Here is a 27,395-nt window from a genome sequence, read left to right as displayed (position 1 = left end):
TTTCGTTAACATGGTGTTGTTTTTCTTTATATTTCATTTTTCTGTTGTCTCGCATTACAGCGAAGAGACGTGAAATGACGCGCTGTATTACAATTAATAATAGTTAGGCTAACATTAAAATTCACACTGAAAATAAAAATGTAGTAAAATAAGTACAAAAATTAAACGTACCGGAACAGTCCGTTGCCATCTCTGGCGAAAATGAACGGGAAAGTTCCATATATTCACGAACCAGGACGCCATTCCTCTACAAGCTGTGGATCTCGTCCAGATTAGTCTCTGTGCATGTAGTGGATGTGAATACAAATACAACCAACTACAGTGCAAAAGGCTTAACCTGCCACGGCTCCCGCCAAAACCTTCTCTGTCGTCTGCAGGACGTTGTTGCCACTGATTTCGGCGCAAGCGAGCAAACATAGCGACAGGGGTGCAAGCACAGATGTCTCCACCACCAGAACATTCACGTCCTTGACAACGTGGCAACAAAGGACAAGCGAAGGAAGCGGCGACCGCTGGTAGGCAGAGGACAAAGCACGTGCTGTCTGCAAAGCTTCTGCCAATGGCTGAAAATACTCACGTGACGCCCGGGAAAGTCTGCTAGCAGAAGGAAATCTATGGTTTGGCGCGAACTGTGTCAGCTTAAACCTTTTGCACTTTAAATGGTGCAATACGGTACAAAAATCAGCACGCTTGGGAAATTATCATTTGTGAGGTTAAAAAATAATTTCTGTCATAGTAGCTTATTTCGATTCCAGCATGTGGAAGCAAAAGAGTTACATGAGAAGAGGATATTAAAGTTAGGATCGATTTTCCAGTTCTTGATCACCTAATTTCTAAATTAAAGGAAAGCTTTACTAAGGATAGCGTTGTGTTAAGTGCAGTTAGCCGTTGCAAATTGCAGTGTGCCTACCCCATCAACAGCTGGATGTGAAAGAAAATTTCTAGTTTCCATCAGATCAGATGTTACCTTCGTAATCGGATTGGTAACTAGAGGTTGAGTGCTCTAACTACTGTCTTGATGGTAAGTTATTTAGTCCTGGACACTATTTCTATTCAACAGACATTTTTTTTATTCTCCCCCCTCCCCGCTCTGAAAGTTAGCTCCATGTAACATCCATGTTAGCCCCCGAGATTTTGAAAAGATAATCTGGAGCCGCCACTTATATCAGGCTGGCGCCGTCACTGCCTCCGAGTATGGTCTTGGAGTGCGGGCTTCAAGTCGTGGACTGAAAGTGAAAGTCTTTCGAATTGCACTTCGACTGCAGCGTCAAATACGATCAGTAGATAAAATTGAGTACTTGTTGTTTTCCCCGCGTTTTAAGCACTTGTTTTTCACCATAGAAATCACATAGCATTTTCAAATGTTCGTACACCCTACATTAGAAGAACTTTAACCAACAACTTGCTGGCCCATAACGTATATTTAACCTGTGTTGCTGGCTTTCAGCTCCGTGACTTTAAACAAATGAACAATGGGTGCATTCCGAAAGTCTTAACGAAACGAACGCATTGAACGAAAATAACTGGGCTCGTGAATCTGGTGAAACCAGTTATTTTACAGACTTATGGGACACTCTAGGCGAAAGCGAAGGCGCAGCGTTTTGTTTAGAGAAAGTTTCCGCATGGCGTCAGCGGAAGGAATGTCCTTATGACAAAAATAAACTCTACTGTGGACACCGTTACTCATTTTAATCACATTCTAAGAACGGTCAAGGCATAATCATCTTGCGCACGTTGCTTCATATTGGTCTCTGTTAAAATTATAATACATTTTCCGAACTAGTGCAGTTTGAATCCATCAGCATGCGCTTTGTCTGCAAGGAGCAGACGATTTTCACGGAACAAACCAGCCTCCTGGCCCGTGCGTTTGGTGAATCTCGTTCTTGCACGAAACGCACGGAATGCGACTTTTGGGACAGCATAATGAAACTCACGAAACGCACGGAAGCACTTATGGGACAGCCAGTTACCATAACTCGTTTAACGCGTTAAACTCGTGCGACTTTCGGAACGGGCCCAATGAATGCGGAAATCACGTGACATAGTCAGCAACCATCTGTTGTGCGAGCTGTGCACTTGCGTACTTCTGTTCTTGGCGCTTTCGAACTGTACTACAAAAAAAGCGCAGAAGGAATAACTTGGCAGTGACGTCATCTCCCACCTTCATCTCTCCTTCCAGAAGCGAAGGCTCATTCGCTAGAGCGGACGACAAGGTGACGTGCAAACCAATCGAAATCATTCCGAGAGGGGTGATGCAGGCGTGCAAACCCCCACACTGCTACATTAGTCTAACAAACCGCAGCTACGAGCGAGGGATTGCAGGCTATTTTGTTTCTTTGTTAGTGAGGGTTTTTTTGGTTGGTTTTGTCATTGTTATACAATGAGCAGTGGCATAAAGAAAGATAAGCCCTTGCACAGCGATGCAAGAGAAATAGTTTCCAATGTTTATAAGTACTTTGATTGCGATGAAAACAAAACCTCAGCTATTCACGGAACGTCTGTGGCGACAGGTGTCAGTGAAAGATTTGTGTGGAGAATTTTGAAGGAGAAAGACAAAAGTGTTGCGAGTGGGAGCGGGAAATCTTTTTCAACGCCGGGCAAAAACCGACCGAACGCCCAGCAACGCGTCACAAATCTGGATTATTTTGATGAACCAGTCGTGAGCCGAACAATCTATGATTTATACACGAAAGGCATTGTTGTCACCGTACATAAACTGATGAAGGAACTGCAAGAAAATATTAATTTTAAGGTTTAGCGTTGGTCGTTGCGTATGATCATAAGAAAATTAGGGTTCAGATTTAAAAAGAATAGCATAAGCAGCAGGAAGCTACTCCTTGAACGAAACAGCATCGTTGCGTTGCGGGCGGCGATCATTTTTGCGTGAATTAAAGAACTGCGCAGAGAGCAACCCCGCCGGTCTTTCATTTACATGGATGAAAGTTTCGTGAACACACACCACACTGTCCCCAAAGTTTGGCTGGATTCCAAAGATTCGGAGGGAGGGGGGGGGGTTAAAAGTGCCAGCAGGAAAGGGTCCCAGGTAGCGTTGCCCACGAGAAGAGACTTTGGCCTGTCTCGTCTCGTGGAAATGTTGTCTCGTCTCGAAAATATTCGTTTTTCTCATGACACATAGTCAATCTCGTCTCGTCTCGAATTTTTAAAAGCCTAAAGCCTATCCCGTCTCGTTCCGAGGGCAACACTAGTCCCAGGTTTATTATTGTGCATGCCGGTGGTGAAAGTGGATTTGTGGAGGGGGCGAAGTTAGTGTTCCTTTCAAAAACTTCTGGGGACTATGATGGGGGAGATGAACACTAACAATTTTATGTTGTGGTTTGAAGAACAGCTTTTTCCCAATTCCTAATCTGTCCCCAAACTCTGTTATTGTGTGTGACAATGCTCCGTACCACTACAAGTTAGTGGAAAAAAATCCCAACATCAAACAGCAGGAAGGATGAAATGAAGTCGTGGCTGTCATCTCACAATATTCCGCATGCAGAAAGTTTGCTGAAAGCCGAATTATATGATATAATTAAAATAAACAAACAAAATAAACATCTAGCAGTGCTAACATTAAATTGAAGATTGGTAGTTTGCACCGTGATCTTTACTACCCGTACTCTTACACGTGCCATGATTTCTTTCATAGTAGTTGGCAACGCTGACTTAGCAGGAAGTGACGTCACTGCCAGGTTATTCCTTCCCGGCTGTAGGTGACGTCACTTCCGTCAAGACCATACTTCAAGTCTGTACTTTGTACCTTTCGGACAGAGCAAGATTTACGAAATAGGGTATCATATTAATGGCGACCATGTACCACAGAAACGTATAGAGGACATCAAAACAAACAACTTTTCTCAGTAACATTTTTCTCGTTGGTGCGTTGTTTTGACGCTACAGTCGTTCAAAAAAGTTCGTTTTGCCGCCTGAATGCTGATAACCCAACAAAACATTTGATTGTATTTGAGAAGTCATTTCCTATCATGAAGCGATGCGTGCCAGGGTTGCCAGGAACACACATATTCTGTGAAAAATGACATAGTTACAACCAGCCACATTATGTACCGTAAACCAAAGCGAGAAACTCGTTCTGTAACCCAACCAATGATAATTGGTACAAAAACAACGTATTCAAAGGAAGTGGAAGTAGTAAGATCGAATTTTGTCTGAACCTACATGTCAAATATGTGGAAATCTCGTTTCAAAGTTGGCATCTACAGTTTAGTCTATCCACTTCGTCCTTCTGATAGGTCACTAAACTAAACAGTTGACAAAATAGATATGAAAAAATTAAATTTCAAAGGTAAGTAACACTAATGTATATTCACGGCATTATGCGGCAAGGAACAAAAATGGTTTAAAATACAGGGACAGGGATATAAGTTGTATTAAATCAAGCTCTCCGACGACTGTGTTTATCTAAGCACCGGATCCACATGTAAAAGTTTACATCTGTGAGTATGGCAGTATATTCGCTGCTGATTCATGATTAGGTTGTTTCTGTGGTTGTACTTGTTTTAGCCATAATGTAACAACGTGAAACTCGGATACAAGGGTCACTATTTATATTTTGAGCCTTGGCAACACTGATTGAAGTTAGGCGCGATTTGACGTTTGCACGGAATCGTCTGGCATTATTGACCATAATGTACTTCAAATGTTTTGTCAATAGCTTCATTTGTGTTGTTTATGTTGCCTTGGAGATTGCGCGACAACAATAAAATGGAATTAACTCGTGAACATTTTCGTGCGGAAGTCAAAAAAAAAATGGCGTTGAGCTTGTGTTCGTCTACGAGGTTTTTCGGATCGTGATTGTGTTATCCGGTTTTTATTTCGTAGTTATTACGTGTTTGACTATAAAATACCTCTTGTGAGGTATTCGAAGTGAAAATTAATTTGGATTTATTAACTTAGTGTGTGTATTTATGTAAATAAGAGTATAGTAGTGGCAACGATAAACTGACTCACCCATTAATCAATGTAATGGGGGAAGAAGCAACCCTATGTGCTGCTGATACCCTATTAGCATTAAGCGGTGGTGAAACTCCCGTCTTTCTTCATACTAACATATCAAGAGTAAATGATGAGGATGATATCATGAAAGGGGTGGAAGAAAAACAAGAACATCGTGCACAAAAGAGATCGGCGGATTCAAAATCATCTGCCCAACTTAGATAAAATTATCCGATCGAACGAGAATGAAAGTTCTCCATCACGACAGTACACATATGACAATGTACAATCAGGTCCATATATAGTACTGTTATAGGGAACAGGAAAAAATATAGGAAAACTGTCCGGTGGCAGTTTAGGGAATAAATTTCGAAAGGCAGGACTAGACATAGAATTGATCGAACAGTGTGGTAAAAATAGAGTCCCTGTGACTTTTGCAAATGCAAAAGCTGCAAATGCTTTCACACAAAATGAAATGTATCATAAGGATTTACAGGTTCGAGCTAGAATTCCTCAAGCTCTTGTACAGCGAGACGGTCTCATTTTCGGAGTTGGCATAGATATCAGTGTACAAGATATTATGGATGGAGTGCAATCGGCGATCCCAGTCATCAGTGCGAGGCGTATGCAGAAGAAAGTATGGAATAATACGGGTTCTTTCGATCTGAGAGACACAAAATTAATATGCCTAACCTTTCAGGGTAATGTCTTACCGGAAAGAATACTAGTAAACAGTGAAATTTTCGAGGTCCGGCCTAGAACGAGGTCTGTCTTACAATGTCAAAACTGTTTCCGTTATGCGCATCAAAGTAAGAACTGCCGTTCAAAAGCAGTCTGCGTCAACTGTGGAAAAGAAAAACATGGGAGATTCCTGCACGGAAGTTCCTATTTGTGTCATATGTCGAGGTAATCATAGAGCTACATCCCCAGATTGCCCTCAACGACAAATAGAATAGCAAATACAGACGCGGATGGCGGAGGAAAACTTATCTTATTTTGAAGCTAAGGCAAAAATATTGGGGACATATAAACCACCTCTAACCAGAAGAGACATTTTGGCACCTCCATTAACTGCTAAACAATTTCCACCGCTCCCCTCTCACGCTGAGGTCATCCAATGTACAATGGCACGTCCATTAATATCTGTGACAACTGGAGAGTCTAACTCCTAAAATAGTTACATCATCGCAACCCTCAATGCGAAAACAGAAAAATTACACGAGAGTGAGCAAAGATGGGCTGCACTCACGTAGAAGTAATACATGGACACGAGAAACTCCAAAACCACCTAAAGAACTATTTTATGAATCTTCATCACTTGACAGTTTATCCGAAGACGAGGAGAATACGCCATCACCCCCAATTGGACGAAATGCGCAACCCCAGTCTGGATCCAATTACATTGAGCAACATCCACATGAGCATAGATCATCAAATAGACAGATCATTTCAAATCCTCCGGCGTAAAAACCTTCAGGCACTGTATAAATCGTTAATGCAAACTTTGCCAGAGCTGTGGTCGGCACTAATAAATATATCAGAACTTAGAAGACAACAACCACTACTTAAACATATTCATGAGCTAACAGGGAATCTCTTGACTGTTTTACAAGACTTAATATCATAAATCCAGGAATCAAAGGGGAAAAAATTAATAGTATATTGTAGGGAATGGAATTTTTAATTCAGTGGAATATAAATAGTTTTTCCGCACGTAAAATCGAATTAAATAAACTAATTGAGGAATCCCATCCTTTAATTCTCTGTTTACAAGAGACTAAAGGAAAGCAATACGAGAATTACAATCTAAAATATTATAATACTATAGGTCCGCCATTTCAACACAATGAAAGAGGTGTGAGCATACACATCCATGAGAGTGTGGCCCACCAAACTCTTTTTTTATACCCAAAAATTAATATAGTAAACAGATATCATGTAGAAATCATAGCAGTGCGCATAAAAATACAAAATTTTTATTTCAGTATTATTAATTTTTACATACCTTCGAATTCGTTATCTCAAAAAATACAACTACAAGATTTTCAAGGTATTCTGGACAATATTCCAGGCCCTTAACAGATGCGTTAAGTGTCTTACAGGCACTAACATCATCATATCCTCAACTATGTCGTCAATCTATTTTCATTATATTGATTATACAATTAACTCAACAAGCACAATCCAAAAATATTACTGTGCAGTTTACATATGTCAAGGCACATCACATTAACCAGAGTAATATTATGGCAGATATGTACGCTAAGAGAGCAAGGGATTTACCTCAAATATATTTCATTAGACTCCCTTATACAGATCTATTACCTAGAGTTAAAATTAAAATAAAAAATCACTGGAAAATTTGGTGCAAGGAACAATGATGGTAGGTCATACATATAGATGGCTGGCGGAATTTGATGCAAGTCAACCATGGTTCCACAGATGTCCTCTCCCAAGACAGGTTATAGTTTTTATTAATACATTGAGAACTGGTCACGTACGTACACCAGCACATTTAGCGAAAATAGGTATTATACATCAACAAAATTGTTCATGTGGTAAAGATAATCCAGATGGCCAACATTTATTTTTGGAATGTGATCAATTCTCTCACCAACAAAATATATTATATAAAAATCTGATAAGATTAAAAATTCCATTCCGTATATCTTTACTTTCTATTTTATCTGATTTATCAATACCAATTATTTGGATTTTATATGGATACGCTCGAAAATGTCAAATCGAATTATAAACAGAACATAGAATGTAAAAGTGTAAAAATGAAGATTGATTAGTGTCATCTGTTGTGTATTGCAAGGAAAAGTTGTGTAACAAAAATCCCATAACACAGATTACTGCTGTCCCATAGTATAAATACAGAAACGTTGGCCAAAGTCGACAGTGTTTTGTCTGACAGGGTCAGAAGAAGAAGAAGAAGAAACATTTTCGTGCGATGATTTTTTACGATTTTCGACGTGGATTATCAAGACAAGAGTGCATCGATCAACTTACTTCCACATTTGGCGATGAAGCCCCATCCTTTGCCACTGTGAAACGCTGGTATAACGAATTTAATCGTGACCGCCATTCGCTCACCGACGAGATTCACGAAGGTCGTCCAAAATCAGTTGTTGTTCAAGAAAACATTGATGCTGTGCAAAACCTAATACTGCAAGATCGTCACGTGACATACTGTGAGATTGAGGCAACCATAGGCATTAGTTCCACCAGCATATATAAAATATTACCTGATCATTTAGCTGTGAGAAAGGTATGTTCTCGTTGGATCCCACACAATTTGACAAAAACTAAAAAAGACGCTCGCGTCAATTGGTGCAAACAAATGCTCAATAAATACAATCGTGGTGCTTCAAAAGACGTATATAAGATTGTAACAGGTGACGAATCATGGATATATGCATATGAGCCGGAACGTAAACAGCAGTCGACTGTATGGGTGTTTCAAGATGAACCCAATCCAACAAAAGTTGTTCGCGCTCGAAGCACGTTGAAACAAATGGTCGCCTATTTTTTCGGGAAAACTGGTCATGTGGCAACTGTGCCTTTAGAGGAACGTAGAACGGTCAACTCTGAATGGTACACAACAATTTGTTTGCCAGAGGTCTTCGGTGAAATACGGAAAACAAACAAACGCCGTCGGATCATTCTTCATCAAGACAATGCCAGCTGTCACACATCTCGTCTAACAACCGACTTTATGAACAGTCAAAAAATCGAATTGATGGGTCATCCGCCGTACAGTCCTGATTTGGCACCCAATGACTTCTTCTTGTTCCCGAATGTCAAGAATAAATTGCGTGGACAACGATTTTCGTCGGCGGAAGACGCCGTTGATGCGTTCAAAAACCATATTATGGAGGTGTCTCAAGAAGATTGGAAAAACTGCTTTGACAAATGGTTCGAACGAATGCAAAAGTGTATTGACCATAAAGGAGAATACTTCGAAAAACAATAAAGAAGTTTTCAATGCCAAATTCCTGTTTTTTCATTGTTAGGCTCAAAATATAAATAGTGACCCTCGTACTTACGTTATCAGCACCACGTCCACAATACCAGAACGCATGTATCATGGTAAATGGATATACAAACCTGTAGATATCAACTTTGCAACGAGATTTGACATGTAGCTGGGTAAAAACAGCCAGATGTAAACTGTAAGTCTAATAAAATTTGTTGTTGATTATACAGGGTGTTTCCGGGCTGATGATACAAACTTTCAGGGATGATGGAGAAGGGCACATGTATCAATTTGAGATAAGGAACCCTGGTTCACAAACTGTTCCGTGGCCAGCTCGGTCACCTGATCTGACCCCACTTGATTTCTTCTTGTAGGGTCATATGAAAAGTCTTATGTACGAGACACCTGTCGAGACTGGCAAGAATTCTCGCTGCCTGTGACATTGTTCGAACGACCCCGGGGTTCTTCCAACGGGTACGCCAGAACTTTGTGCGACGATATCATGCCTGCAGCGAACTTTGAACAACTGTTGTGAATGTACCAGTTTGTGAAACTTGTGCAGGTAATAAAAGTATTACATCGTCATACACCGATTTTCGCTTATAACTTTCGACTAAGTCGTTTCCGGACCAGGGTTCCTTATCTCAAATTGATACATGTGCCCTTCTCCATCATCCCTAAAAGTTTGTATCATCAGCCTGGAAACACCCTGTATTTGACATGTAGGCTAAGCTAAGAGACAAAATCCGATATTACCACTTAATTGAATACATTGTTTTTCTACCATTTTTCGTATCGTTGGTTCACTTCCCCCTTCCCTTGGACTAACTGCTGGTCTTCTGGCTGGTAGGCCGTGTAACCCTAGATGTTCGGCTACTGGATGCGTCCCCATCTTCGTTTTGCAGCTCATAATGTGGTTGGTATAACTTGACAAGTTTAAAAGCAAGATGCTGCAAATAGCTTTTGCGCATCATACACCATATTTCCCCACTCCATTCTCCGCAGCGACGTTGGTTCGCAGTGTTGCAACCTAGAGGGAGCGGAATGGTCTGAGGATTTTCAACGAAATGTGTATTCGCTTTTTCCTGGGCTGTTTTCTGCCTGTCGGAGTACAGGAATTCAACTCACCTTTCGCCAACGACTCTTTTCCTTATTTTAAAACTTGTCCTCCCCAATGGCGCAGTGGTAGCGTCGTCGCCTTGTAATCAAGGGGTCCCGGGTTCGATTCCCGGTGGAGGCACATAGTGGATCGGATCCCACTTTAAGCTGTAGGTCCAGTCCCGATTAGCCTTACTGTGCATAAAGTGGACTTAAAACAACAAATCAATCCAATCCAATTCTTTTAAAACTTGAGAAACCATCCATTTAGATACTCCCGTGGCGGCGCTTGTGGACTCGACAACATTATACTTAAGTTTATGTAACTCCTTCTGATTTCGCAAATATGTTGCAACATTGTAAACAATTTCTCTGACCTGTCCTCTAAGGGGCTTTCGAGAGCAGATTGTGGATTTCGTTGAACCGCATGATTTTATTTTTGCATTTTAAAATTATGCAGCCAAGAGTAAAGAGCAAGAACATTTCAATGCTTTAAAAAAGAACACAGGAAAACATGTTATCAGCTTGCCTTCTCGTAGCGATTGTTGTACGAAAAACCAAAGAACCCTCAAAGAACCCCCACCCCACTCGGCTCTTAAAAAAAACCAGGCCACTGCTCGATGTCGCATTCAGAAAATGAAGTCATTCGCCCAGTAGTTTCTTTTCGTTATAAACCTTAACGCACGTGCGTAATACTACAGTTTATGATCCGCGCACCGCACGCATTTTCAAAGACCGGATTAAATCAAATGAACCACTGATAAACTGATATGAGCCGGCATCGTCAATCTACACAGTAAAAATCGTTTGTCATATTTGTTTTAGCTTAATTTTGCTGAGTTGGCACCACTCGTACTCTCAAGGCCAGACTAGTACGTAGAAGAGTGGTGGTAATAGGAAGTGCTCCGGAGGTCGTTTTAACAAAATATGTGTGTACCTTGCAACACTGCCAGGCACTATTTCGCCGCAGAAAATGCAGTCACAGATACGATCAAATGTTGTGCTGGTTGCCAACATTCAGAAGTTTTTTTTTTTGAACGACTGTAGCGCCGAAACGACGCACCAACGAGAAAAATGTTACTGAGAAAAGTTCTTTGTTTTGATGTCCTCTACACTCTTCTGTGGTCGTGGGTACCATTAAAATGACACCCGTATATATGTATATGTGTGTGTAATTTATTAAATATAAAAAATACTAATTATTTAAAAATGTATTATTATTTAATACATTGAAATAAATTTATTTGTTACTTTTATACATATCAGATATTTATGAAGTAGCAACCTAATTCGTTTACTAGCTGGTTAACTACATATGTCAATAAATTACAAAATAGTTGAAATAGTTTTATTATGTAATAGCTGAAATGAGAAAGTTTTTGCTTTCTATTAATATAAAGCAATTAGATTTCTCACTTACATATATCTTGCATTCTTGTTTTACTTTTATTGTGCATATTTTGCTATTGGTGTAGATCTGTTAATGATGTCTTGAAAGAGAATGTGCGTATTTTCAATATTATCCTTAGTAAAGTATATTTGAAATCAAAACTAATTGTTCATCTTTTGTCGTTATAACAAAATCTCCTCCCCCCCGGAATTTTTTGATGGGGGGATTTTTCAGGCAAAGATTGTTGGTGGGGGCAAATTGCCCCCGCCCCCCAGTTTTTCGCACCCTGGTCTAAAGCTTGACGCCCAGTGAGACGCGGCGAAACACGGAAATATCCGGCAACAGAACTTCTGCTGTCTGCAGGGACATCGTTGGGGGGGGGGGGGGGGCACGCGGGGACACTGGCCCCGGCAAACGTCCACGTGGCCCTGGGAAACTGTTCTGTATTTGCTGGAAATTTTACTTTGATGACAAATATTGCAAAATAATTCTTCAGTAAATTTTGCTTGCAGTTTGAAACACTTTTTCAATTTTCAGTAGCACGAACCCAAGCAAGACATTTCTTTCTTATTTCCCTGTTTCTTGCTTGTTGAGCACAAACATATGTATTGGGAGGGGATGCAGTTAATGGTTTTGTGGTCCGCCCGAGTCAGGGAAGTCTGAGACCTATTGAAAATGTACTTTTCCTCCCTGCTGCACACCAGATCCAGGATCCCCCCAAAACCTACACTTTCTCTTCATCTGGCCCTGCACTGGCACCATGGGCGCCGAAAGGACGACACAACGAGGAGGATTTAGTTACGGGTGGCTAGAACTTTCTTGGTTAATTATTTTATGGTTCAGAAAAGATATCCCCATGCGTTTCAAATTCCAAGAACAGAATTCCATAGCGGTTCGTCTCACATGATCTCAACCCTCCTGCTAATGACCTGCCCTGCAAAGGAGGGGAAAGGCCACTTTCTGAAAATTCGGAGAAACATCGAAGCGGTCGGTTCATCTGTTGATTTGATGGACAATTGATATCTGTCAGATAGTTTGAAGTAGGATTTGTGGTCCGAGATGTGGTTAACTTTTGTAAACGAGAGAAGCTAGAATCACGAAGTGTTTGTGATCTCGTTTTCCTACATCGCGAGTAAAATGTCGAATGAGAAGCTGCCAGATTGTTTTCCTCTGGAAACAATGGATCAGGATCGACTGATCGACCAAATATCCAACATATTGGCATTCTAGAAGAGAGTCTGACTACCACACAAGATCCTGGCTTTGACTCCCAGGGTGGTTGATCTCATGTATAATGAAGAATAAACCACGTTTCAATTAAGGAAGGAAACTAGATATGTAGCAATTGTTTTTAAAGCCGTCTGCATGCTCTATAAGTAATGTTACAAAATTTGTATACCTTTCTGTGATTTTTCTTCATTTATCCTCCACCTGCAAATGTGGAAGTTGCTGCTGCTTAGGTGGCTAGGTTGGCTAGACATACAGATATAATTAATCTCTAGTCATACAGCGAATAATACTTATAATATAATCATGAGTTATGGAGAAGCAAATAACTTATCAATCAAGCATTTTCTGTTTCTATTTGTTGTGCAAAGGTTAACAAGGTGCATTACGATTCCAGGGGTCCTGGGTTCGAATCCCGGACTGGGCATGTGTGTTCTTTATGATGGTCCTCTCATCAATTTCACATCATTCATTTTCACCTTCATCTTCACGATTAACCAAAAAGTATCAGAAAAGCGAAGTAAAATAAACCAAATCAATCACTTATATATTCCTATATTACGCCGCCTTTTTACCTCTTGGGTTAAATGCGACGATGAGGATGAATGATGAGCGGAAGGAATGGCCATGGGACAGACATGATACAACCATACCTGTCCAATGTCCGAACCTTGGACCTCTGGTTTCGTAGCGTGTTATACTCAGTGGAATTCTTAAGAAGAAAAACTGTAAAAGTAGGGTGAAAAGAAGCAAAGTTGTACGATGCATAAAAAGCCATGTTTAGTTCTTCTAAAACCTACCAATTATCGAGTTCGTATTTTAAGTCCACTGTATGCACAGTAAGGCTAATCGGGGATCCGAACCACTATGTTCCTCCACCGGGTATCGAACCCGGGACCCCTTGATTACATGGCGGCGACGTTACCACTGCGTCATCAAGGAGACCGAGAAAAACTTACAATTAGTCAGTAAAATTAATATTGAGGGACATGGCCTGCGAAGAGTTCTTTCATTCGGTTGCGCCTGGTCATTACATGGAGTCCCATACTTTCGAGAGCAGAATTTGCTTCCATATCGCTTTCAAGTACTTCCCAAATTCTCCTCACGATGTTGAAACAGCACAGACATTTTGGAACTAATACAAGCAGGCACATACCCAGGGAAGGGGCTCGAGGGCTGCAGTCTTATCCCGAAATCCTACAAATATCTGATTTTAATAATGTGTAGTAGTAATAAAATGTACTTCATTAACAGTATTAAACATCTTGTGTATGGTAAGTTGCAATATACCATATAGAAATTTATCTTCAGCGCATTTACTCCTCCCCCCAACCTTTTCGTCTTTAGATGGCTGCTGCCGATAAGGGATAAGCCACTTCCGAAATAAAATTCTGGCTACTGGCCTGACCACCAGGGATCGAACCTTGAACCTTTCGATTGATTGATTAATTGAACTGGTGTTTAAGTCCACTTTATGCATAGTAAGGCTAATCGGGATTGGACCTACAGTTTAAAGTGAGATCCGAACAACTATGTGCCTCCATCGGGAATCGAACCCGGGCAGGTTGTTGAACCTGCCGAACCAAAGACGAAAGCGTAATCATTTGGGCGTGTGGGAACTTTGTTTTATCCAGTGCCATTATATATTCAGTTTTCCACACACAAATAAGATTAATTTTAAGAAATTAGACGTGTGCATATAATTTCTTATCGTCATCATTTCCCAAGTGAACAATCAGATGCCATAGAGGACTCGGGCCCGCCCTTTAGAATAGTGCTTAACGCGGTCGCCTTGAACTTAGAGATACCGGATTCGATTCCGGTATGAACTGTATACATGAGATACCTAGCTTGAACTCATTACGCACACATTTCATATTTGCACTGTTGCCAATACTTGTAAACCTCGTTCCAGCACTTCATATCTAAAACCACGGAAAAGGGTTTTATCTACTTGTCAATTTTCTTTCAACAAATTTACAAATCTAAAGACTAATAACATTATTCTTGGTGTATCAGCCATTAAGCTAATGAGTTCATTCTGCATTTATTTCCCCGAATAATGACTGTGGATTTCGCGAGAGTATATCCGTAGACTGTTGGGGGCTACAGAAGAAAATGACGTTCCTTTCCAATTTTTTGATTGATTGAGTTGGGGGTTTAAGTCCACTTTATACACAGTAAGGCTAATCGGGACTGCTTCTACAGTGTAAAGTGGGATCCGAACCACTATGAGCATCCACCGGGTATCGAACCCGGAACCCCTTGATTACAAGGCGACGATGCTACCATGCGCCACCGAGGAGGCCCTTGCTCCTTTTCTTTCCAAGACTATATATATAATGTATGTATACAGTATAGGCCTATATGGTGTATAAAAGTTTGTTAATTTATAATAGTTTGATAGAAAAAATCTTACGTTTGGGCCCCTCCAAACTGATCAACCTAGCTACTTACCTGGCTGTCTGCTTCTATTGAAACAAAATGGTGTAACGCCTACTACAGGGAAACGCACGGAACCGATGCACGGAATTTCCGGCTAGAAGTCTGCAGGTTATATTAAGGGTTATCGCCCACTGAGACGCCGGAAGCGAAACTGTTCCGTTCTGTTGCCGCGCTTCCAGCGTCTCAGTGGCTGTCAAGCTTTAATCTCAGGTAAAAGTTGCACGTTTCCAGGTAGGAGTCTCGAACACGAGAACGTCACGTACACTGAATAAGGAAGTAATGGCGCAACCACAGGGGCGGGCAGGGGGGCATTGCGCCCCCAACCTTGGTGGGAAATGAGTTCTAGGGGGGCAAACGCAAAGATTGACGGCAAAGTGTACCTGCAGGGGGCAATTACCGCCAACAACTTCAAATTTTATGCAAATAAAAATACTTCTCGTAAAATTTCCTTGCTCGCTTCGCTCGCAATGCCTCCCTTTCTTAGTCTTATCAAGTTCAGGACTGTAGCTAGGTGACGGCAGGAGACGGCCCTGGGCGCCGAACGATCTAAATGAAAAAAAAGTTGTAAAATTGATTGACTGATTTGTACTCTACTTTATGCACAGAAAGGCTAATTGAGACTGGACCTATAGCATAAAGTGGGTTCCGAACCACTATGTGCCTCCACCGGGTATCGAACCCGGGACTCCTTGATCATAAGGCGACGATGTTACCACTACACCATCGGGGAGGCACGAAACTTGTAAAAGAGAGAATGTATTGACGTTCCGTGAAATTATTTGCGCCCTATTAAATCAATATTGATTTCAGCCTGCAAGAAAATTGGATCCAAAAATTTTCTTGCTCGCAATTTATCATTATTTTCTATAATGCATTGTAAATTACCACACAGAGAAATAACACTTGTCTTAATTCATTTTGTTTTAAATGCATGAACAAAATGTGTTGAGGAAAGGGAGCGTCCACATTTGAGAGACAATTTATGTTATTTTTGCTGTTCGTTTATTGTGAGATGGATGAATTGAGGTCAGAAAAAAGTCGGGACACGGATTGAAAAAAGGAACTGTCCCGACTGAAAATTGCCACTTCCATAGGTAAAATAATAGTTTGATTTTGAAATACCCAGTTTTGTAATAAAATATAATGAACATCGCACCAGTGGCACATCGAAAATGAGAAGAAATAATAATTTAGAATTAGAAACTTTTATTAATCTGTGTTTTTTATCCTCTCCGACGATAAGCTCGTTTCTCCCTGCTTCTGATGTCACTGGAAAGATTTACGTAACTTTTACTGAGAACAACGCACAACTATTTGTGTAGTACGTGCTTTACATCGTGTTCGAATACAAGTTTCAGGACACATCGAGAGTTACATTTGCATTCTATGGTTGCATCACGTACAGTGGCCGCTGGCCAGAGAAACGAAATACCTTCTTCCAATCTACCTTTCTCCTTTTTTTATTCAGTAAATATTTACTAATATACGTTTACCAGTTTCAAAACAATTAAGGAGAACGCGTATTATTATTTTTTTTTTCCAGAAAAGGTACCAATTTTACTGTATACGATAGCCTCTTTCGATTCACGTTTCTCAACTTTAGATTTCGCTTGTCACTTGTTCAAACGAAAAGCTTCTGCTTGGAAGGTCACCTTCATAGGCTTTGAGCCTTGACAGCTGATATTCTATGCTGTTCGAACTAAGAAACCGGTTGGAAAATTAAGGATTTTATCTAAGGTAAATGTAAGCAACTAGGAAAATAATTTGTAGATTTAGTGCATTAACGACAATTATTTGAGATTTATTTGTGCTCGGAATTTAAATATTATGTTCGGATGTTTCAGAAAGTTCTCATTGCATATCAATTTTTCTAATTCATGGAAAATAAGTGCAAAGTATAATATTTGGAAAATATTTTTTTCTTGTACAGAGACGTGACCTTTTAATACTTAGACAGTAAAAAGAGTAGGGCGGTGTTTAGTTTAAGTACGGTAGATACTGGAAATCATGATGCATCTAATTTTATTTAAATACAAGTTTCATAGGGCACACCGCGCTACGACGCTAAGGGGTCCTGGCTTCGAATCCCGGCATGGATGTTTATGTGTCCATTCATCAATTTCATCATATCATCACTCATCCCCATCTTCGCAAATTAACTAAAAGTGGCACAAAAAGCGAAGTAAAATAAAGCAAATCAATCAATCAATCAAAAAGTTTCATAGGACGTGGTGGCTTATGTATTACATTGATATCAATGAGTACTTAATTCCTGTTTTGGAGAGAGACACATTTCACGATTCTATTTCATGATCCCACATAAAATTATGTCTAGTTTCGGTAAACCTATATTTCTATAAAGTGGACGTGCTGGAAGCACTGCCAAAAACAACAACAAACGTTGATACGAGGCATGCACCGTAAATACACTGCCCTCCAGAAATTAAGCAACAACAAGAAAATGTGAGGTAAAAGAGAAAACAGTTGGAGAAAAGAGAAGAAGAGTATTGGGCACGCTGAAAGAAAGCAACGAATGCGTTAGGGATCATATCCCATATTAGTGTCAGACAATGGTCACTTTCGTTACAAATAAAATATGTACACCCTCTGGCCTTGTGTTTGATTCTATTGGATGTTCACCATTTGTTGCTTAATTTATGGAGAGCAGTGTACCATAGTCTGTCACACCAAAGAGAACTTTAGCATATTACATGTAGAACTTCCTTTTGGTAAAAGTTGCCAATCGGCCGAACGGATTTCATTTTTACACAAGAAAGTACTTACTGGAATGAGTTTTTCTAGCATTTGGATACTTCGTGGAGATATTTTCGGGGCACTATTATAGTATACGGGAAACACCTATAAATCATATATTTCGCACTTTTTTACATTGCTAACGTACTATTCTGCATTGCGGAACATTTCCTAAGGTGAAATAATGAATTTCTAACGAAAATAATGTATATTTCTTACATTAACGAGTACTTACTGTTGTTCCTTATTACCCACGAACCATCCACGGGTAGTGGAGTTATCGTGAATGGTTCGTGGGGCTATCCGTGTATGGTTCGTGGGGCTATTATTGACATTATTTTCGTCACAAAACGCCAGAAAAGCAATATTTCACCTTAAAGAATGTTTCACAATGCACAGTAGGTAAGTACGAATGTAAAAAGTGACTAAATAAACGAGTGAGAGGTGTTCGGCCGATCGGCAACATTTAATGCACTTTTAGTTAGATTAATGTTATACAAAACACAATTTCTTGATTGAACACGTGTTACATGTGCTTACATTTAGACACCTTTGTTGATTGTATTCACAAACATGTAATTTCCATTAACACAATATTAAAAATGGGTTTGTAGAATGCAGAAGTGTGATAATGACATGTATTTTGTAGTAATATTTGTACCCTTGACCCTCTGTACCCCCTAGAGAAAGTGAAATAATTTGCATGATATATGAATATTTTGATGTTTATAAACGTTTTCAGTTGATTTTAGCTCGCGGAAATGTGTTATAGTGAAATAAAGTACGTCTGTTACCTTATCGTGTTACTTTACCATGAAGAGGAACAGCCTGAAGGCTTCGCGCAAGTGAATCTAGCACCCAAAACGACATTCCACAACAGCAAATATAATTGTACGTAGTTAGGTTAGGATTGGTACCAGTAGTTATTATCGACGTGTTCTTTCTCTATTTGAGTGTGCATACAAAGGGTTTTAATAACAAAAACCAGCGAAAGCACTCTGAAATGGCACGTTTTTACTTACGCTGGTCATACTTTGTGATCGAATATCTCCGTTATTTGTGTTTTCCACGCTCTGGAACTAATTTTGTATTACGCAAAACATCATAATCTGTCGATTAATATTAATTTCAATGTAAGTCTCTAGGGGGTACGGTTGTTAAACGGCCCCATAATTTTCTTCCTCAGTAGCATATTGTACAAGTAATTTATAAATTATGTTAATAATAACCACACTATTTTTATTTACTTCAACTAACTAGTGCATTTAGTAAGGTTAAGTTTAATTTTCAGTCATTTGAGAAATATAACTAGTTTGTAGATAATTAATTCAGAAAATGGTAAAAATGTCATAACCGTGAAATGGATTTCTTCAAATTTACAGGAGAAAGTACTTACAGAATTGAGTTTCTGTGTAATTTTGAAAGGTCGTAGAAATGTTTTCTCGCATTTTTCAATGTATTTGGCTGCTAAATCATGTATTTTTCTATAATAATGTCCATCTGATGCACGAAAGCTGTTGCTTGCATTTCCATCCATGTACTTGAACAGGATGTTGCGAGCATCTGATGACGTAATCCCCGGCAAGTGTTTCCAAACTCACAGTTTTTTTCACTATATTGCCCAACCTAAAGCAACCTAACCTAACCTTACCATGATCGTGAATAGTTTTTGGGGCTATTCGTGGATGGTTATACGATCCAGAATGGTTTTTGGGGCTATGCGGGAATGGTTTTCGGGGCTATGCGGGAATTTTTCTGTTAAGAGGGTTGAAACACAATGCTAGTCAAGATTTGCCTACCATTTTGCGTGTTCAGGAAGCGAGAAAAAACAAACAATAATTACTCGATATGTCGACAATAAATAGTAATTTCGTTAAAAAAAGCGAAATCCCTTGTTAAACAATGCTTCGTAATGCAGAATAGGTAAATATGAATGTAAAAAAGTAGAGAATGAACGAGTTAGAGCGATTTCCCGCATATGATAGTTTTACCCAGAAAATTAAGAAGATAGAAACTTTGGTAGAATGACCGTAGAGTGTGATCATCTCAGAGAGATGCATAGAAAATTTATCCATCATTACGTCAGTTGCTTTCTATCACATAATACAGTTGAAACTAAAATTTAAATATAACAATTCTGTAACAATATGTGCAATATCAGAATTATGAGAAATACAAAATTTTGAAATCAGATAAATTCTTGGCCTCTAGTAAAGTATTCAAATAATTCTATTTACATGATTTATTATTATTAGTAGTAGTAGTACTGAATTTTTACTGTTTCCTATTTCTTCAGGAGAAAAGATGTCAAGTTCAAAATGCCGCTTTATCGAAAGGGGCTCCCACAAAGGAAAGGGCATGGCTGTATTCACAAGTGGAGGAGATTCACAGGGTTTGTATTACTCAATCAATTCATTGTGTATGGGATCTGTGATGCATGACCTTGATTTTATGAATTGTCTAATGAGGCTACAAAATTTGAAGAACAGAGTGAAATTTTCTGTTTTAGGATACTAGCCTAATTAGCAAAAAATGAAAACAAACATATGACAGTTGTGTCTGTCTTGTCTTTCTGTCTGTGCATCCAGCCCCATATCAACTATCAGTAGCCCTATCTTAGAAACTATCAGATGGCAAAAATAGTTCCTTTGACAGACAACTGTCATCAAATGGCCACTTGTTCCAGATAAAACTTATTTGTTCTGTAATAAATACATGGTAAACATTCATTACACCTCTGTATAACACCATTAAGCCTTGTTTCCATGATTATGAAAAATGAAATATGCTGACCAAGGCAGTAATTTATTTTATTAAAAACATAAACTAAACGTAACGTTTCAACCTTCTAGCAAGGTCTTCTTCAGACTCTGTATCAAGTACAAAAGTAACAAGATACAAAAAAAGGCAATATATATACACAAACATTACTCCCTCCAGACTATTTAGAAAGTTGTTTGGAACTTTCTAGCAGGTGACTTTCACTTGCCAACTTTACTTTCACCTAAAAGGCTAAACACAATTACTTCCATATAGAATGTGGTTGTGGAAAAGAGCGTGAGATTAAAAGTCCAACGTTACGTTTAGTTTATGTTTTTAATAAAATAAATTACTGCCTTGGTCAGCATATTTCGTTTTTCATACACCTCTGTAGTATGTGTGTTTAGTAGTGTATTAACCTGTAAACAACACAGAAAAAATACCATAAGACACTTCTGGGACCCATCTTTTCATTTTATTTTTTATGTACGGATAATGTTGAGATACAAAGTCTGTCCATGCCACCTTGAAGTATGTTTGTTAGTAGTTGTAACAACAGTGTGTTGATATAATACAATAATATATTCATGGTTTAAAAAAAATATGTTTGTTAGTAGTTGAAACAACTGTGTGTTGATATAATACAATAATATATTCATGGTTTAAAAAAATAGGCACATTTTGATAAATATATTTACTGCTTGACAAAACATGCATATGAGTCATTCCATGCCAAATCAACACTGATATGTGCAATTTTTAACCTGACCATCTCCGATTTTCATGAAATTTGGGGAGTTGAAACTATGCATAGAACTTAGTAACTATGAAAATTTTTAGTTTCGTGTGTCTTGTAATTGTTAAATTATTCAAGGTCAAAGTTTGCAGAAATTGCCCTTTTTGAGCCTGCTTAGCTATACTAAATCTGATGTAACTCCGCCCCTATTTTGCCTAGGAAGCTCAAATAAAGCTTATTGTACAGGGAATTGAACAAGCTTTCCAGTGATATATAACAAGCTTACCTTTGGATAAAAATATAATTTTGTCACGTGACCTTGACTTTTGACCTTGAATATCTCAAAACATGTCATCACCAAAAATCGTAAAAAAAATATATATTTGGTGCCTCATTCCATACTATAAAACATGTCAAAAAATCATTCTGGGACAGCAATGGGATCATAAGATACAAAATAATATGTGTAACTATGTGACTGATAATAGCCCGATTACATGAACTATGAAGAGTCAAATGTCCCTTAACACTCCCTACAAAATGTGAAGGAGTTATCCTGGGTATAATTGGTCATGAAAGAAATAGGTTAGGCACAGGGAGATCCCTAGCCGTGTGTGTCAATCGCAGATCCAGCATATTGTTGACCGCCATATTGAATTCAACACAAAAATTTCAAAGGAAAGGGGGTGATGTGATATATCAAATGAGGCTAGAATTTCATGAGAAATGAAGTGACGAAGGATTTTCCAACATATATTTAACCAGCAAAAATTTATTACTGCATGCTTGTACCATTTTCTCCTTTTCGAGGTGTTAAAAACAAAGCATTGGAATGCTCCTAACGTTGTAGGAACTCACCGAGATCACGCTGACATCTTGGGAGATAAAGAAGTATACGCACAATTGCATATGATTTTAATCAGCTACATTCATCAAATAGTTGAATATTGAAGAATATTGGGAAAAGTATCTCAAACAATTACGTGACACTTCCTTTGGAATGAAAAATTCTTCAGTGACGAGGCAAATTTTTATGTTCACGGTGAAGTTAATAAAAATAATATGCAATACCTGTGATTTGCTCAGTCGAATGGTTGTTGCTGGTAAGCTAATTATGTGGTATAATGTATGGCGAACGGAAATGGTTGGTCCATATTCAACAACGGAACCTTAAATGGTGAGGGCTTCTTGGATTTGTTAAGTGAACAGGTTTTTTCATCCTTGGTTACGGGATATGGCACTTTTCGAGAGTTTTGAAACAGGACAGAGTGTGACCACACTATGTAGACATTTTCGCAATTTCTTCATGGTAATTTTCTAGGTAGATTGATGGGCACACGGGGATCTATTAAAAGGCCTGCACATTCCCCAGATCTAACATCTTAGGAGGACTTTTACCTTCAGAAACATTTGAAGAGAATGGTGCATGCACTAAAAGTCCCTGATATTGACCATCTGAGAAAATGCATAGTTGCTGCTTGCGATGTTGTTGCACATGCTACATTACCAAATGTTCTATGCGAGTGTGAGAGACGTCAACGAGTGTGCTCACAGGAACATTGACAACATTGTAATGTGCATATATCGTAAGTGAAAGATATGTGTATAACTTTTTGCTGGCGTAAGATACGTTGGAAAATCCTTCGTCACTTCATTTCTCGTGAAATTCTAGCCTCATTTGATATATCACATCACCCCCTTTCCTTTGAAATTTTTGCGTTGAATTCAATATGGCGGTCAACAATATGCTGGATCTGCGATTGACACACACGGCTAGGGATCTCCCTGTGCCTAACCTATTTCTTTCATGACCAATTATACCCAGGATAACTCCTTCACATTTTGTAGGGAGTGTTAAGGGACATTTGACTCTTCATACGTAGTTCATGTAATCGGGCTATTATCAGTCACATAGTTACACATATTATTTTGTATCTTCTGATCCCATTGCAGTCCCAGAATGATTTTTTGATATGTTTTATAGTATGGAATGAGGCACCAAATATATTTTTTTCACGATTTTTGGTGATGACATGTTTTGAGATATTCAAGGTCAAAAGTCAAGGTCACGTGACAAAATTATATTTTTATCCAAAAGTAGGCTTGTTATATATCACTGGAAAGCTTGTTCAATTCCCTGTACAATAAGCTTTATTTGAGCTTCCTAGGCAAAATAGGGGCGGAGTTACAGCAGATTAAGTATAGCTAAGCGGGCTCAAAAAGGGCAATTTATGCTAACTTTGACCTTGAATAATTTAACAATTACAAGACGCACGAAACTAAGTTCCATGCATAGTTTCAACTCCCCAAATTTCATGAAAATCGAAGATGGTCAGGTCAAAGGCTGTGTTGATTTCGCATGGAATGACTCATATATAGAAATGAGTATATTTTGAGAACTAGTTATGTCATTCTCTCCAAACTTGATATGTGAGATAACCAAATGTGCCAATAATTAAATAAAAACACAGGAATAAGAAAAATAACATAGCATACTAGTCTTCATTATCATCTCCCTGTGCACTTTCATATGTAGCTGAATCACCTTCACTAACCTTATGTTGACTATCATCAATGTCTGTTAGGGAATCATCCAAGGTTGCAAGGATGTCTTCTTTATTCGCAATGCTCGACATAACTTGGTCGTTGTAAAACTGGTGTTAAAACAAAAAGCAACACTAAGAACACACCTCGGTCCTGGGGACCCACTTCTAGTTGCTTCTGACACAGTAAGACCCTGACGACCATAGCAACTCCATTGAATCGAAGAGAACAATTCCCATCACTGCTGCTAAAATGGAACCACAGGCAAGGATACCTGCAACTCCTGTGCATCATCAGTGTGGCTACTTTTATTAATCCAAATCCCATTGAATTTATACATATTTTTAAATGCCCTTAGGCAAGTTTTTCACAGTTTAGCTTTTATTATATCGAGGAAGGACAAGGAACCTACGTGGAAAATAAAATCAAATTCTCTCAATCCGTTTACTTCGTTAGTGTTCCTTACAGAACAATCTATCTGACAGATGGAAGATTATTGCAAATTAAGTTATCTTGAAATTGATTAGTTGAATTTGAGTTTGAAATTATTGTACAATTTACAGTTTTTCATAGATTAATATATCCATAACATTTGAGGCTTGTGTTAATCGATGTATTTCGAGTCTGAGTTTCAAAAGGAAACTTTGCACCTTAAAATTAATATATACCCTTTAATTTGAATTTCTGGATACATTGGAATCGCACAGACCTTTTATATTGTTAGTGTGTGCGGGTGGTGAGAGGTAAGGTTAGTATAGAGAAAACATCTGCTTCTTCCTTTGAATTTATGGAAAGTTTGCATTGAAAACCGGGAATTATACTTGAATTTTGTCTTACATCTGATTGGAGGGGAGTGGCAGAATGGAGCATGCTTCCTTATGGCCCGAGCTGATCCGATGGAGGGGAAGGTGGACACTTTTGGCCAAAGGTTCTTTTCCTTGTGGTCGGTTGCTCTGTACCTTGTTTTCTAAACCAGATGATGCTACTTCTCTTCATGTAGCCCCCCTTTCTCCTCACCAGCTGGTTAAGCACTAAGGTGCATTGATTTAAATCAGTTGATTTAAAAGAAAAAATCGCCGATTTGAATCGCTTGACGAAAGTAATTTATAGAAGAATGTACATGAGGAAAGTGCTCCCCTGTGCTTAGCACCACGCCATGAAGGCGTATAGGGGGTGTGGGGGTAACGCCCCACACTTTCTTGATCCGGTTGTGAGTTGGTGTGATCAGCATCACACCCCTGACCGCCTTTATCCCCCAGGGTTTCCCCCAGGTACCCGTGTCATTCGATGCTGGGTGAGCGTCGGGGCCGCTTCCAAAGTTAAAAAATTTCCCGGATTTGAACTGGCCGGGAATCAAACCCGGGACCTAGCATGGTAGTCAGACGCATTACCAACTGAGCCACCGCAGCCTCATAATATAATATACAAAATACTAATCATGTTAAGGAGTAAATAGTGTCATTATTAAGGCTCTGATAGTTATGCACTAAAAGAATGCAAAATATGCACTAAAAAGTGTAAAATATGCACTTTAAAAACTGGTGTAATTTATAAATGCTGTATATTACAAACTATGAAAGATTATTCAGTGTAAAATGGCCAAATAAGACTGTATCTGAAACTCTGAGTAAATAAATAAATATGCCAGGCAATGAATATGCATTATTCTGAATGCTCATTCGCTACACAGATTTATTTCAATTAATATGGTTCTGTGTTAAATGAAACACAATACATTACAGATCAAGATCATGACGTACTTGCCACATTTCATACAATCCAGGGAAAAGGAAAGAAGAAAGACAAAAGAAAAGAGAAGAGAAACGAGGAGAAGAAAAATAAATACAGTATATATGCTTGGTGTTGGGTACAAAAATATGCACAACATCAAGTTATTTTCATACAAATATGCACCTGCATATGAAATATGCATTTTAGTTAAAAATCCTTAAATATGCATTTGCATATGCAATATCCATAATTATCCGAGCCCTAGTCATTATCATTAAACTGTAAATAAATATAACTGATATTTTGCAAAATATCATTAAAAAAATCGCCAAAATTCAGCTACAAAGACTATAAAAATATTTTATGTTAGAATTATATAGTACAGAGTGTCCCACTCGTAAGGGGCCCCGGAAAAAGTGTTATAAATATCTTAAAAGAGGATATCAAACCAAATTTGTACATGACATACCTTTATGGTTGAGAAATTAAGGTACATTACAAGAAGTGCTGGAAGTGACCTCCCCCCACCTGTATACACAGTTCAACATGGTGCTGCATGTTCGTGAATGTTCTCACGTAACTCGTCGACGTGGCACAGTGATGAAGCGTGGTTCCACTTGTCAGGATACGTGAAGTCACAAAACACACGTTTATGGAGTAGTGACAACCAGCATGCAATCGTTGAGGAACCCCTTCACAGAAGGTGTGCGTGTTCTGTGCATTATCACAGTGGCGCATCATCGGGCCAATTTTTTTTGACACTACTGTCAACAGTGATGTGTACCAGGCATTGTTTCATGAATTTGTGAACCAGTTGGATGACGAGGAACTGACACCTGGCTGGTACCAGCAAGAGGGGGCAATATGCCACACGTCTGATACGAGTATGGCTGCGGTGGAATCATTTTTCCCTGACCGATTGATTTCGAAAGAATTATGGCCCCCATGGTCACCGGACTTGCCCCCCTGACTTTTTTCTGTGGGGTCACCTTAAAGGTAGTGTGTACAAGAACAAACCACGCACTATCGACGAGTTACGTGAGAACATCCGCCGTGAAATCCAGGCAGTCGCGCCGAATACTCTGGCAGCAACATTCACGAACATGCAGTGCCATGTTGAACTATGTATACAGGTGGGGGGAGGTCACTTCCAGCACTTCTTGTAATGTACCTTCATTTCTCAACCATAAAGGTATGTCATGTACAAATTTGGTTTGATATCCTCTTTTATTAAGATTTTTATAACACTTTTTCCGGGGCCCCTTACGAGTGGGACACCCTACATCCAGAATGTTATATTTTCACTACAAGAAAAGTTACTGAAATTATTATAGGTTTCATTAATACACTCAACAAACATTTCCATAGTAAATTCACTTATACCAGAAACAGAAAAGTGTATATTTACATATAATTTGTTAATTCAATCCAACTGTTCAAATACTTTACAGGGTCATTTACCAGAAAAAAGCCTTTCTATAAAAAAACATATATCTATATGTATGTGCCAAAAACCATACAAGCAATATTAAGTGTTTTTTTTTAAAAAAAGATTTAAATAAAAAAATAATCAAAAATGATTTTTTAGAATAAGAACCATGAGTTTTATCCACCCTTTTTGACACCGAAATGTTTGAAATATGTCTCCACCAGGAATCTCAGCCAAGACAGTGTGCAACAAATATACGCAAGGCATCAGGTGTTTTTTTTTATTCCATGCACCTTTATCCTGGAATGTTATTGATGATTTGTGCAAGGAATATTTAACTGTTGAA

At 38.8% G+C, this 27,395-nt stretch overlaps 1 protein-coding gene across 7 annotated transcripts in view; it reads left to right on the top strand.

The window, feature by feature from the left end:
• Positions 1 to 16,704: 16,704 nt before the first annotated feature.
• Pfk (ATP-dependent 6-phosphofructokinase) overlaps positions 16,705 to 27,395 on the top strand; it is an 81,504-nt gene continuing 70,813 nt past the window's right edge. For all 7 annotated transcript variants that reach the window (XM_083127000.1, XM_083126999.1, XM_083126996.1 and 4 more), the window contains exons 1-2: positions 16,705 to 16,832; positions 20,146 to 20,241. In XM_083127000.1, the coding sequence (XP_082983126.1) occupies positions 20,154 to 20,241 (88 nt within the window). In that variant the 5' untranslated portion in view covers positions 16,705 to 16,832; positions 20,146 to 20,153. The remainder of the gene's footprint in view (positions 16,833 to 20,145; positions 20,242 to 27,395) is intronic.

This window comes from Lepisma saccharinum, chromosome 8 (assembly GCF_977018435.1).
Source record: "Lepisma saccharinum chromosome 8, izLepSacc3.1, whole genome shotgun sequence".
Lineage (NCBI taxonomy): Eukaryota > Metazoa > Arthropoda > Insecta > Zygentoma > Lepismatidae > Lepisma > Lepisma saccharinum.
This window is presented reverse-complemented; position numbering and strand designations above follow the sequence as displayed.